Source organism: Centropristis striata, chromosome 8 (assembly GCF_030273125.1).
Source record: "Centropristis striata isolate RG_2023a ecotype Rhode Island chromosome 8, C.striata_1.0, whole genome shotgun sequence".
Lineage (NCBI taxonomy): Eukaryota > Metazoa > Chordata > Actinopteri > Perciformes > Serranidae > Centropristis > Centropristis striata.
The window spans coordinates 9,777,031-9,791,415 of record NC_081524.1 but is presented as its reverse complement, the minus strand read 5'-3'; the positions used below and the strand labels follow the sequence as shown (position 1 = coordinate 9,791,415).

The following is a 14,385-nucleotide window of genomic DNA, read 5'->3' as shown; positions in this document are numbered from 1 at the left end:
AAAAAAACATATCTAGTCCTACCCCTTAACGGGTCAGTATATACATACATATATGAATAATCAGTATAGTCACATACAAATATTATAAATAATTATATATATACACATACTATATACTATACTATATATACTATACTATACTATGCTTTAAATCTCAATTCGTTTTTTAACCTGGTTAAATAAAGGATATTGATATTGTGATAAAATAAGTGTTCATTTAGTTTTTTTCTCATATTTACCTGTCAGAGTTTAAATCTGGTGGCCTTTGTCATGTGTGAAAAGTCACTTATCAAATGTTCCCCACCTCCATAACACCGTTCTCCCTCTCTGACTCTCTTGCAGGTGTATCTGAGCAAGCCGGCCGTGTGTCCGCAGGGTCTCTACGAGCTCATGTTGAGCTGCTGGAACAGAGACTGCAAGCTCCGCCCGTCCTTCGCCGACATCCACTCCTTTCTCACCGAGGACGCCATGAACATGGTGTAGAGAGAGAAAGAGGACAAGGAGAACGGCGTCTCTAGAGAGTGGGAAACCTCTCGTACATTTATGCATCCTTGCTACAGGGGGAAGGTGTGGTGGAGGTGCTGCACAGCAGAGGGAGGGGAGAGTGGGTTGCTCGCTTTTTATATTTGTACTTTTTTGGGTGGTCGGGGCTGAGACACCGCTGGTTCGGTTTATTTCCACGTCAGACCCCCCAAACCCAAAGGCAAAACTAACTCCAGCTTTAGACAGCTCCGAGCTATACTTCACATGTTTGTTTGGTGGTGGGTGCAGTCTGCATAGGAACTTTCTCTCTTCTCAGATACTTTAACATACAAAGAGGGTTTGTGTGACTGCTGATTAAATGCTGTAGAGTAAATGACACAGGAAACCGCAGTAAACTCGAACATTATTAAGTTTCATGACTTTTATATATCCATCTCAAATGCTACTTGCAGGGTAACAGGTTACACATGACACAGACTTCTCTGAACAGCACACCTATATTCAGACATGAAAGTGCACACACACACACACACACACACACAGGGATTGTCTTAGTATTTATGGTATGTATAGCCTACTGTACACATTTAATCAGTCTAAATCAGTAGGATTACTCCACGCCTCAGCCCCTTTTGCCCATCTAAGACACACATTATGCTAATCCACGAGTCTATGAAAGGATTTTGATCAACATAGTTGATGGCTGTTGAGAGCGAACCTCAACCCCAAAACCTTACACAGTGACCCACATCCACAGCTGTAACTCAAAGTTGTTGTGGACTAATGTGAACTGATGTGGACCAGACAACAGCAGCCCCCCTTACGATTGCAATTAATTCAAGTTTGCTCTCAACCGCCGACGCCTCCCCATTGTTGCTGAAAAGTCCAAGCAGTAAGAACTGAACTGTACCCTGGTGCCGAATGGACTTCTCAAACCAGAGGAAACAGGCACAGAAGTGGGTCCGAGACGTGACCCACAACCTGGAACAGCTTTATCAAGAAGAGAGACAATACTGCCAGCCGGGGTAGTAGACCGGACATCTTCAGATGCGCCTGTTCAGGTGTTTCGGCATTTTTTTTTTGTATCTGGCTGCGACCCAGACACAAAGGATTGACGTATAAAAAAATTCCACAACCAGCTGCACTTTAAATCCTACATGCATATCCCTGGCCACGATGAAACTCTTGTCTGTGAGGGGCCTGATATGATTCCTATCGATGTGGATGCTAATGCATTTTACTTGCAGTGATATCAGATATTTGCCAAGGGAGATCAAAATTCAGGACAGCGTGTCTGCCTTATTAAATCCTCCCCCTACAAGACGTTGCCAAACCATGAGATGTAAAATATTATTTAAAAAATATGGAATGGCACCATCAATTCATCTCATTTTAAATGTATGAGAAAACTTTTGTTGGGTGTTGAGATTTGTTTACTCATCGAATATCAAACTTTTCACTCGTAAATGCATTACTGTACTCTAAAAACAAACAGTTAAGGCATTACTCCAACAGGGAAGTGTGAATGTCAACATCAACCTCTGCATTATCCCATTTTATTACATTAAGCTGACTGCGGTAGAATCAATGCTATCTACCTTACTGATTGTAAAGCACTGTAAATCAGTCTGGAGATCATAAAGTAACACGTTTACTGATTTGTGAATGGTTGTGCCATTTGAGTCATTTTTGATACACTGTAGTTCAACTAAACCCATATTTTTATATATACTGTATGTACTTAGACACTCCTTTGATGTCTGATTTCGTCCTTTTGTGTCTTTGAGGTTGAGCATAATAGTATGTACATATTTTAAGGACAGAATTGTAATTTCCTTTACTAATATATGGAAAACTCTTTGTTACATTTGGGGTCTTCTGTATCTCTGTAGAACGCTTGCTACCTTGATGCCATTGTAATTCATCGTTGTCTATTTTTGTAGATGTTTTAATAAAGTTAACCTTTTCAAATAAACTGAGATGTGATCCAGGGCTGTGACTAACATTTATTTACAATACTGATAAGTAGTTTAATCAATAAAACATTAGAATGAAGAAAATCTCTTCAGGATTTCCAGAGCCCAGTCTTCAAATTGCTGTTTTATCCAAACAACAGTCCAAAATCCAAAGATACTTATGTTATGCAACAAATCTTCACTTTTGTCTGGAGTCACTACACCAGTCAAATTAAAGCACTTCTCAAGCTTTTCCAGCATCTTACAGCTTTTGGGAAATTGCATAACTATATACAGTACACTGAGTATCAAACTGTTTTTATGGACCATAAACAGCCCGAGTTGAGTTTTGTCACAACCAGCGATGGAAAAAGTTTTCAGATCTCATACTTATGAGTAACCGCATCCAAATGTACTCACCCAGAGTGGACCCACTCAGATTGTTATACAGGTGCATCTCAATAAATTAGAATATCAGAAATGTTTTTTTCTGCAGTAATTCAATTCAAAAAGTGGAAATAACACATTATATACAGTAGTGTTCAAAATAATAGCAGTCCAATGTGACTAACCAGATTAATTCAGGTTTTTAGTATATTTTTTATTGCTACGTGGCAAACAAGGTACCAGTAGGTGCAGTAGATTCTCAGAAAACCAAGACTGCTTTTACTTTTAACACTACTGTAGATTCATTACACACAGAATGAAAGTGTCTTTGAATATTTCAAAAGACCAATTTTAGTATGCAAGTATGCTTAATCTGGGAATGTTGCCCTCTGAAAAGTACGTCCATCTATATGACCCAATACTTGGTTGGGGCTATTTAACTTGAACTACTGTAGATAGACTTTTCTATGGTATTAGAATTTATTGAGATGCACCTGTATATATTCTAAATATATTATATTTTTTGTATTGATGCATTTATGTAAGCAGCATTTTAATTTTCTCCAGATATGGCTCATTTTCACTATTTCCTTATATTCTGTTATGAGGTCTGAAGTCTAATGACTTTAAATTTGTCTTGTTTTTTTATGTTAAATCTTGACCTGAAAAGTAACTTAAGCTGGCAGCTTAATGTAGTGAAATACAATATTTGCCTCAAAATGTAGTGGAGTAGAGTTTACATAACGTTGCATAAAATGGAAATACTCAGGTAAAGTAAAAATTTTTACTTAAATATAGCACTTGAGTAAATGTAGTTGGTTACATTCTCCCCCTGGTGACAACATTCTACTCTTAAATTGCAAATTAACTAATTTTCTGTCAATCGATTGGTAGTTTAAATGTAACTGCAGCCGATTGAACTCAGTATTTTGATGTTGGAATAAAAAAACAACAACAGACTAACAGGTTTCAGTGATTAAACAATATTTTATTGTCTACATCTTTAGAACATTTCACTACAGATAAATCTTGAATATTTTACTTGTATACAACTTCAAAGCTATGCAATAATCACTTATGTCAACTTAAACTACAGCCATGCAGCAACACGTTTTTTTTAGGAAAGTGAAAGATTAGTCACAAGAACGTTAAACACCAATAGACTGATTTGGCTTTCATCTACGGCCGTCGCTAGTGATGGCCATTGGCTTAGGATCAGCTGGATATGAGGAAATGTTCCCTGACAGAGAAGTATAAGAGGCTTAAGTAAAGAAGTCAACTTGACTGAAGAGTTTGGACCAGGCACTTGGCGGTAACAAAATGCATATGGCTTTGCAGCTGGAAAACTTTTGACTGTTTGAGAAGAGTGGAAAAAAAAGAGAGCTCCTGATCAGAGGTGCATGGCAACATGCACGAGCTAAAAAAATGTCACAATCTATAATACTCAGTTTCACATTACAATGGAAAGTCAGTACATCAAATAAACAGACGATCAAAAGCAAACTATGTCCCGTATACCAGTTTGAAGTTCAGGCAGCTATCACAGCGAAGCAGCAGGCAGGTTAGTTAGTTAGTTAGTTAGTTAGTAAGTGACAGTCATTACTTTTTTTTTGCCATTTATAAAGGCCAAAACCCCAGCAGCAAAAGTCGGCAATGTTTTTAACACCAAAACATACTTTCATTGCTTTCAACAGAAAACCTCTTTAGCTCGTTCCCATTCAACCACTTCCTTCCCCTTCATTCTGAACCACAAAGAAAATCCTTCCACTGAGATGACTTGGGGCCCAGTAACTCAGTCAGTCACAGTAAAGCGACATGTAGAGTAAACTACCAACACCCTCACTGTGTCACTTAATAACGGACAAGTGGAGAACATGAAGCTAGGTTAAGTCAACTCTATGGAACTACAGTGACAATATGCCCACTCACAAAACTATGAGGTGATGCTGTGATAAAGAGCTCAGCACCATTTCATGAATTGAAAGGCACGAAACTACAGCCACCACATTAAAAAGTGAAAAACAAATAATAACAATTGATTGACCAAGTCCCGATGCAGGGAGAATGAGGCTGATTGAGTTAAAAAATTTAAAATTGCATACTAAAAGGTCATGTATAAAACAACAAAGACAGGAATTCCTATTTAGAGGCTTTTGTCTCTTTCTGGTAAAAAATAAAATAAAATAGCTTGCATCCATCACAGCTGCTTCTGCTGTCACCCACAGCAGAATGCACAACAGCTCAGATCAGGGACATGAAAAGAAACCACAGAACGGAGGACAAAAGAAATGTTTTGATGGAGGAGGAAGTGAAAAAGAGACGCACAGGTAAAACACACGCATGCACACAGACGATCAGACAAGACTACGGTGCTGCAGAGTCGTTACAGTGGTTATAGGCACAAGGAGGAGACGTGGAGCTCCTAGTCTGAACATCGTTGACACCTCATCCCATTACTTCTACTCTCCCTTTCTTCTTAATGCACCCTGGTGGGCGTGGCTCCGGCCTGCAAAGTCAATGAGAGAAGCATGAGACGATTACCACGAGGACTACTTTCTGTCTCTCATCCGTCCGTCGCGCTCCAGCTTACCAGGGCGATGTTGACTCCGGTGAGTTTCTCCACAGCGGCAGGCAGCCTGGTCATGATGTCCAGCACCTCTCCAGTCAGTTTGGCTGCTCCCACCTCTGAGCCGCCACTGGACACCATGGTGATCTTCTGAGCCGCCGACAGGGGCTTGCTGATCTCCTCCGCCATCTGCACGATAGGAGAAGAAAGGAATTAATGAAGTGGGTTTGAATTAAAGAGGGGGGTTTGAATAGGATCACAGTGAAGATTCAACATTTGAAGATATTATAATCAACCCAATATAAGATATGTGATTGGATAGAACAGAGTAAAGCTATGTGACAAACTTTTGACTTTTTAAGACTGAAAATGTGAAGAAATTGACAAAAATTGGGATTTATATGGAAACATGGACATTTTTTCTTAAGCTGAGAAGGCTGTGCGTGATATTAAGAGCCACACGACATCACAGCAACAAGGTAGACGTTGTAACATGTTTTTGTTTGAAATCTTTTTTTTTTTTTTTTTTTTAAGCGCTTTTTTGAGGTTGCTTAATGACAAAATAATAATATAATAATCAAAACATTTTTATTCCGGAAGCTGTGTTCGTGGATGGATGCAATAAGAGTATGCAATGTAGGAAATATTTTGATCATAAAGAGTGCAAAAATAAACTAAAATAACAATAAGTCCAATTTCACAGACACACACTTGAAACACTGGACTCAAGTGATCTCCATTTTACTAACTGTGACACTGCTGCATCAACAAGCTGGAACTCTGTTGAATTAGGTCAGTTATTTTAAAGGTTATGAATACTTATGCAATCACTTATTTTACCTTATATATATATATATATATATATTTGATATTAAAGAGGGTTTTTTTGCAAATTCTTTTTAAGGCCAAATTATATTGACCAGGGTTTCATGTGTAAAAGCAACAAAAGGGTGAAACATCCAAGGGATACTTTTGCAAGCCACTGTGTGTATATATATATATATATATATATATATATAAAATAAATTTAAAATAAAGAAAGGACCCTCCATGACTGATGACTCTAGCAAGTGGAAAGGCAAACAGAAACCTAATTAGAAAAACAGATCAAATTAGGCCAAATGAGCTATAATAATAACATTTATCTTCATCTATTCATTCATCCATGAGTGTCAGACTGACCAGTGGCAGTTTCTCCAGCAGCATGTCCACCATGGCTCCGTCTTTGTACTGCTGGAAGGCTTCCGCTTTCTTGGCCATCTGCTCAGCATCAGCACGGCCCTTCGCCTCCACGGCAAAAGCCTCAGCCTCGCCCCTCATCTATACACACACACACACACACACAAATATACAGGGTTAAGAACTGTGATAGAAGTGTGAGGACTGAAGTAATGGCATTGGATATATTGAAAATACAGTTGGAGGAAAGGCGGAAATGAAATGGGAGTATCTCTGAAAAACAGGAAACTCACTCTGATGGACTCGGCCTCTGCCTCAGCCTCCATGATAAGCTGCAGGCTGCACAGAGTGAAGAAAAAATTCAAAATCGTTTAACTGTTTTAAGTGATTTCATATTTCATTGGAGCAAATCGCTTGATTTTTTTATGTGTTTATAGATGTTTATATCTCATCAGAACTACAACAGTATTATGGCACTCACCGGTGAGCCTCAGCCAGCCTCTCCAGTCTGTATTTCTCAGCTTCTGCAGGCTTCTTCACCTTGGCCTCCAGCTCCTTCTCCTTACGGATGATCTCCTGCTCCTGCAGTGTGATCTGCTGTGTCCGCTCCACCACCTGAACCTGCATCTTCTCCTCCTCGATGCGCTGCTTGGTCTTGGCCACCTGATGAAGGGAAACAAAGAAAAGAGTAAATTCCAACACTGAAAAATAATCAGGCATCATCAAAAATCTGGATTAGCCGTATTGGTCCAAAGCCAGCGAGACTTCAGACATACACTCATTGAAGTAAACATATTGGCCTCCCCCACAGGTCAGCTGAGTTTTCAGCACATTTTGAAAAACCCGTTCTGTGTTTATTTGTATTTTAGTCTGTTTTGTTAATTTCTGTTCAAGTTTTAAGATTTTTACTTGCTGTTGTCATGCTGTGTACTATTATACATTGTCTGTTTGTTGTATTGCTTCATTGTTTACTGTAGTATGTTACTGGTGAAGCATTTCGGACCTCTGTTTTGAAAAATTCTGTATAAATAAAAGTTTACTTACTTGCTTCCAAGCCCAACCAGCCAGTCTAATCAAATCTTTGAATGATATGTGCACAAGCTAAACAGTTACTTACCAGCCAAAATTTCACCAGAATAAGTCACACAGAACACTTAAGGCCCGACAACATCAGACTGTGAACTGTACCTGAAGCTGATAGGCCATTTCTGACTCGGCCTTCTTGGTGTTGACCTCAACATCATAGGCTGCCTTCTTCAGCTCGTAGTCTCTCTGGGACTTTGCCATCTCAATCTCATTCTTGTACTGAGCTGAAACCTTCTCCTGCATCGCATGGGCCTCCTGTATGAAGAACATAGACGGACAGAGAGTGTTTGGCATTTGTTTTCAGACTATCCATATGCACATAGGGATTACAGATTTTCTTGGTACGATTATTGTCAGAGAAATAATCACAATATTACGATTATCACGATTATTTTTGCATTCATTAATTTCACACTACTATGAATAAGTTAAATCACATGAACCCTCCTTACGTATGCTCTCATAACAAAATAATATAGCAACAATGTAAAGTAACCAAAATGTACAAGAAAAATTATAATAATCCCAGGTTGAATGTCATACATACAAAATGTTTAAGCTATTAAAATCATTTTAATAATTTGTTTGTCTAATCCTATGTGGCCAGATAAAAATATGTATCTCTTATTTTGGTCCTTTTTTTTTAATTTTTAAATTACATTGCCAAAAATAAATTAGTAATACATGAAAGGGACATCCCATAGTGTTTTTACTGCCTTTTGCTCAATACAGAAACAAAACTGATTTGAAATGATAATTGTTCACTGACTGAGGACCTTTAGAAGATTACATTACATTAAATTATATTTTCGTTCCGGACGAGTTGATGTACCAACATGGTTCAAGCATAATCTTTTCCGGAAACTGCCGGTATTTTGAATTTTTTTTATTGTTTAATGCCACGATTAATCGTGAAAACGGGTAATCGGGACATCCCTATATGCACACACGCTAAATGACAGGGAAAGAATCTTTATTTTACCCTCATGACTGCATCTCGTTTGTACTGGGCCTCTCCGATCCTGGCATCCTTCTGAACCTGGGCTGTTCTGGCTTTACCCAGGGAGTGAAGGTAGTCCTGGTGAGAGACAGAGACAGAGACAGAGACAGAGACAGAGACAGAGAGAGGGGAAAAATCAGTTACAGACAACCATGAGGCAACACAGCTCGGGCAGTAAAAAGGAAGCAAGTGCACTAGGCAAACAAATACATGGTGTGGTGTAGAAACCACTGAAGCACTTAGATGTAATTCATCACTAATGTAAAGAGCAGCTGGAGGTCTGCTGAGTCACAGACAATGAGTCAATATCAATCACTCGAGTGCATTACTGAGGAAATTTTATGAGACTAAAAGCTTCCATATAAGAAAAACTTTCAGGCTCACAGAGACACTTCAGACTCCTGCTGCTCCACTAATTATGTGCTTTTGTCATTAGCAGTGTCAGAAAATTAACCCAAAATAGACAAAAAAGTACCTGATCATCATGAACGTCTTTGAGGGTGTAGCTGACGACGCCAATCCCCATGTTGACCAGATCAGAGGAGGCCACCTTGAAGACCTGCTCGGAGAACTTCTTGCGGTCCTGGTAGATCTCCTGTACACGAAGAGAGAGATATTCATAACAGGATACTGGCATTTCATTTTTCATTTTATTAAGGATCCCCATTAGCTGATGCCATAGCAATCAGCTAGTCTTCCTGGGGTCCGTAACACATACAACATACAATACAATCACAATTAAGAACTATACAAAAACAAAAATATCAAATAAAAACAAAACAAGTACATACAATATAAAATAGACAAACCCACACAATAGTTGACAATATAATAAAATTACTAAACCTACCCAAAAATGTAATACAGCTGAGTTATTCTAAACAGATCATTCCCACAACACACCCAACAGATGAATTACTGTCTTAGATAGACTTTAAGTTTCCTTTTAAAAACTGATTTACTGTAGATACAGCAGAGATACTGAGGCAGATAATTCACATAGAGGTTATTAAGTCAGTGATGAGTCATAAACATAAAGCCTCTGAACAATCTTCTATGGGCAGAAATGGTCAAGCAAATCTATTTTATAAGGTCAGCCAACAAACCTCCACAGTCAAATGGGCAATGATGGCTCTCTGGTGTCCCTCCAGTGTTTCCAGTGCAATCTGGGCAATCTCACTCTCCGACTTGCCCATAAACATTTGGCAGGCAGTGGCCAACATCTCTTTGTTCTGGCCCTGGATCTTCACCTGGAAAGAAATGTGAAAAAAGTATGTAAAAATCTGGCATTATCTCACTTACAATTTAGTCAGTAACATGACAATTTAAAGATGCGACAGCCAGATGTTCTTTTTCTTTCTGTTTTTCACTCAAAATAATGAAACTTCCTTGACAAATAACCAACAAATCACTAAATTCTTTCCCTATGGGGGTGTCCCACTGACCCTCTCCATCCAGCATGGGACTTCTCAAGTGTCATCTTCCTTTTGCTTGTTTACCAACATTAAATAACCTTGAAACTGAACTGAAAACATATGCTGTGGGCTTATATATAGTAATGATAAGCTGTTTGCTGTGGGAAACACATTGCACTAATTAATTTGTGTTTGTTCCTGCAATTGTGTATTTTTAGATTAATCACAAACCAGCTACTTATTCTCATCCAATCATACTGTAAATCCTCCATTCAGTGATACAGACAGCCTCTGCTCTGTTTGTGCAAAAGTCTATTTCTGTAGACAGGTGCTGCTTTTAAATGGCAGCTGATCATCTTCCCTGCCTTTGGTGCCTATCCAAAATATTTTTAATCTATTAAATTAACTTTTTTGCGGAAACACGCATAGTTTTTGACCCCATTTAAAAAAAAAGCTTTATAATATTTCAGCCATTCAAAACATACCTGTGCAATGCCAGTGACAGAGATCGGGACGCCATGACGGGTGTAGACTTTGTCACTCTTCACATTTAGAGTCAGGGTGTTGAGCGTGATTCTGAGAGGAAATGGGATCACATAAATGGCACAGATGAGATATTATAACAAGAAGTAAGAATGACAAGCCACAGGACAGAGAGAGAGAGAGAGAGAGAGAGAGAGAGAGAGAGAGAGAGAGAGAGAGAGAGAGAGAGAGAGAGATTAGGTCAATTATAATCCACAAAAACCACTCCTCCTCACTGACAATGACAAGCAGCTCAGTAATGGATGCCATGTTTCTTCTATCAACATTTATTTGACTTGCTTGCTGACTAACACATAGATATAGAGACTGAAAATAGGATCACCTCTGGATCTGCTGAATACATGGGAGGACAAACACTCTCCCTCCAGCAATCATTAGAGGAGGAGAACGGCCAAAGCCTGGAATGAAAGAACACAGAACACAAACATTACACTGCCATTCAGTTACACACGGCTAGTTACTCATAAAGCTGGACTAGAATGTTGTTTATCTTACAACCTCTTGTAAAAACAATTTGGGTAATGCTATTCATTCATGACAGCTAGAGAGCACACGTCACAGCAAGCTGGAAAACTACTTCAAACTGAGTGTTGCTCAATATCAACTTATCACAAGACATGTGGTGATTAATCACATGACACAAGTTTACTGATGATCTACTGTAAACAAAGCTTGTCTTGTTTGATTACTTGATATTATGACATATTACAATGGAGGCTGTGAGGTTTCATTACCCAACCAACTTCTAAACTTAATGTGAGAAATAACAATTCATCTTTATTCTTTAGGCAAGCTAAATCAAGTATCTTACCAGACACCACCATGGCTTCATTGGGTCCACACGTGTAGAACATCTTGACTCCTAAAATTGAGGCAAAATAATATTAAAACAAAGCAAGCTATTGTCAAAGTATGAACATACCAAAGTTTGTTAATAAAAACACATCATCATGTTTTCTTGGATATCAATGTTGTGAATTGTGTCAAAGAAATTACTGGAAATCTAATATTTACTGCATTGTAGAGAACACACACCACCACCTGCTGAATACATCCATAAACAATATCACAGCTCAGTTTTCACTATTTTCTGTGGTTAACCTTAAATACATCTTACACCTAAGGTACCACCATGACATAAGACTGATGTTAACATTCATAATATGTTCATATTTAAGGCATAATATTGTCAAGAATTTACTATTGAATGGTGTAAAAACAATCGAGTACATGGTAGTAACTCACAGGCTATAAGTGACACATGTCTATGTCAATCATGGAAGCCAGACCCTCAATTATGTGTCTGTATTTCCCAGGCTGCTCCTCCCCCTGATAACAACCCCAAGACAGGGGAATAAGGTCGCTTTAGCTACTTAAAACCTATTCCCTTTAACGATCCATGTATCGTCAAACATTATTTAGAGCTGCTAACACCCCGATGCTTCAAAACTACCGTCAGACGTACAGTAAATTAAATGTAAAACCGAATAGCGGTCGGTAGCGAAAGCTAGCTCGCATGCTAACCTTAGCTAGCTGTTAAAAGACAGCAGAATCGGGTCTGGGTCGATAACGTCACTCCGCCTGTGGAAAACAGTCCTCCTGCATTTAGCACATTATGCAGCTCAATTACGTAATAATATGAACTGATCGTCTGGTTTAACTTACCGATATATGGTTAATACAAAAAGGAATCCTTTTTCTTAATTGGAAAAATCTATGTCAGTTTTCTGTTGCTACGGTCAGACGGAGAGTCGTTTCCCGTCAACTGGAATGGCAAAAATTCTGTTTGGAGGGGGAAGTGCTCCGTGACCACGCCCATACCAGGACAACAATGACGTCTGTCTGTCGCCATCTAGTGGTCGACACAGAAAACTGCACTTTCATCATCATCATTATATTAACTCTATGGGCTATTTGGTCCATTTTTGAATCCTCTCCATGTCTTTTCGTGTCTTTATAAGTCTTTTGTGTCTTTTTTGGTCATTTTGTGTCTTTTATTGGTCATTTTTGTCTTCTCATTTTGTGTCTTTTTTGGTCATTTTGTCTTCTCATTTTGTGTATTTTTTGGTCATTTTGTGTCTTTTTTTTAAAGTAATTTTGTGTCTTTTTTTGTTATTTTGTGTATTATTTGTTTATTTTGTGTCTTTTGTAGTCCTTTAGTCCTACATAAAATCTGATTCTGATTCTTTTTTTTTTACTATCAAAACACTATCATGCTCAATAAAAAAAATTAAATGTTGCAAATGTGAACAAAGGAAATGCAAATGCAAATATAACATATAAGAGGGTTACATCCAGTTCTATCATTTTATACAAAATATATTTGAGCTTGTTGTCCAGTTTTACTTGGTATATCATCATCAAACTGAAACTGGCCTCATGGAGTTTACAGCCAGAACTTTAGAGGTAAATTTACAGTAGGACTCCATGCTGCTTTGTTTTTACGTCATGATGTCATAAAGAAGTAATGCTTTGGTGCTTTTGGTGACTCCAGAGGGTTGGGTCAGATTTCCTACTGATTAGCCAACAAATTACGTGACACTTTTTATCATTCATAACGTAATCCATTGATCACAAATAAATGTAATCTAATAGGAATAGCTTTGTTTTACTTCTTTGTGCGTGGGACTTTTCAATGTCTTAAAACATTTTCATTGCAAATTATTTGCTTTTTGCATGTCCAGAATTTATAATCGGGCTACTCTTACAAATAGTTCTAGCACAAACTACAGGTGGTCTTTATGTATTCCACAACATGGAGGAGTATCTGTCTTTAACTCAAGAGGAGCACTGACTCGTAATGTTCATGTGCATGTAATTTATACAAATTTGTGATATAATCTGCACAGCATATGACGTCCTCTGTCCTCTGAATAACTATGTTACAGTATAGACATTTGCTATAACAAAAATAATACAGAGAATGCAAAAAAATTATGACAGAAATTGATATCAAGCAGCCTCCAGCAGCCGCAAAACAGTTTGAACATCACAGACTAGTGAACTGCATTAAAGTGTTTGGAAAGGACAAAATACTTAGAAACATCTCTCAATATGATGTAGTCCAAAACATCACCTTAAGCCATGACCTCAGTAATAATCATATGATTAACAATGTCAACAAAACCATAACAGTGCTGTTGTATTGGATTGCATTACATGGTAGCTGCTGTACCTAATAAAGATGCCACTGAATGTATACAGCAAATATAAGATTAATGTTGAGGTATGAAACATCTTATCTGAGCTGTTTGGTATCCTTTGAAAATGTTGTTTTCCATTGACCTCGGTCTCTTTGCATTGCCCGAGGCATCAGCTACCAGCTGTCTCAGCAATTCTGTAACCCTGCCTGAGCCTACATTCTTATATAACACATTCTACTGCTTATTTGTGTATTGAATGTTGGATTTAATATAGGAGATACAGCTTTTAGCAGACAGAGAACACACCACACAAAACATGTCCAGAAAGCAGATTATTAGGTTTATGTTGTGATTTTTTAAAAGTAGCTGCCCTACATTAACTGTCTGAGATGACATTTTTTAATATCATCATCAATAATCACCTAGGAAAAATAAAAGCATATTAAAAGTCAACTCATCACTTATGTGTCTCAACTATACTTCTATACATGACTGATCAAAATGGAATAAATGCAAAAAATCAGACTTTTTGTGTAAATTAAAATCATCCAGCAGCAGAGATTAGTTTATATTCTGTAATCCACTGTTAAACCTTGAATCTGATTATATCACAGACAGATGGGAGCTG

General features: G+C 38.0%; 2 protein-coding genes across 2 annotated transcripts in view; one reads left to right on the top strand and one right to left on the bottom strand.

Annotated features, from left to right (window-relative positions):
• Positions 1-2,469, top strand: part of ddr1 (discoidin domain receptor tyrosine kinase 1) — a 60,921-nt gene extending 58,452 nt beyond the window's left edge. The window contains exon 20 of the mRNA XM_059338576.1: positions 343-2,469. Within this exon, the coding sequence (XP_059194559.1) occupies positions 343-483 (141 nt within the window). The 3' untranslated portion in view covers positions 484-2,469. The remainder of the gene's footprint in view (positions 1-342) is intronic.
• A 1,323-nt stretch (positions 2,470-3,792) lies between these two features.
• flot1b (flotillin 1b) lies at positions 3,793-12,416 on the bottom strand. Its single transcript, XM_059338577.1, has 13 exons — positions 12,280-12,416; positions 11,426-11,476; positions 10,937-11,012; positions 10,557-10,647; positions 9,763-9,906; positions 9,132-9,251; positions 8,639-8,734; positions 7,759-7,911; positions 7,052-7,233; positions 6,864-6,909; positions 6,574-6,711; positions 5,416-5,580; positions 3,793-5,331 (listed from the first exon to the last, which is right to left on the bottom strand). The coding sequence occupies exons 2-13, from the start codon at positions 11,466-11,468 to the stop codon at positions 5,302-5,304; spliced, it is 1,284 nt and encodes a 427-aa protein (XP_059194560.1). The 5' UTR covers positions 11,469-11,476; positions 12,280-12,416; the 3' UTR covers positions 3,793-5,301.
• Between the last annotated feature and the right edge of the window lie 1,969 nt (positions 12,417-14,385).

Excerpts from the sequence above, each read along its gene's own strand:
- flot1b (XM_059338577.1), bottom strand. The coding sequence starts at position 11,468 with ATGTTCTACACGTGTGGACCCAATGAAGCCATGGTGGTGTCTG. Across the intron at positions 11,013-11,425 it reads TGAAGCCATGGTGGTGTCTG|GCTTTGGCCGTTCTCCTCCT; the intron begins GTAAGATACTTG and ends CTTTCATTCCAG. Across the intron at positions 5,332-5,415 it reads CCGGAGTCAACATCGCCCTG|GCCGGAGCCACGCCCACCAG; the intron begins GTAAGCTGGAGC and ends TTGACTTTGCAG.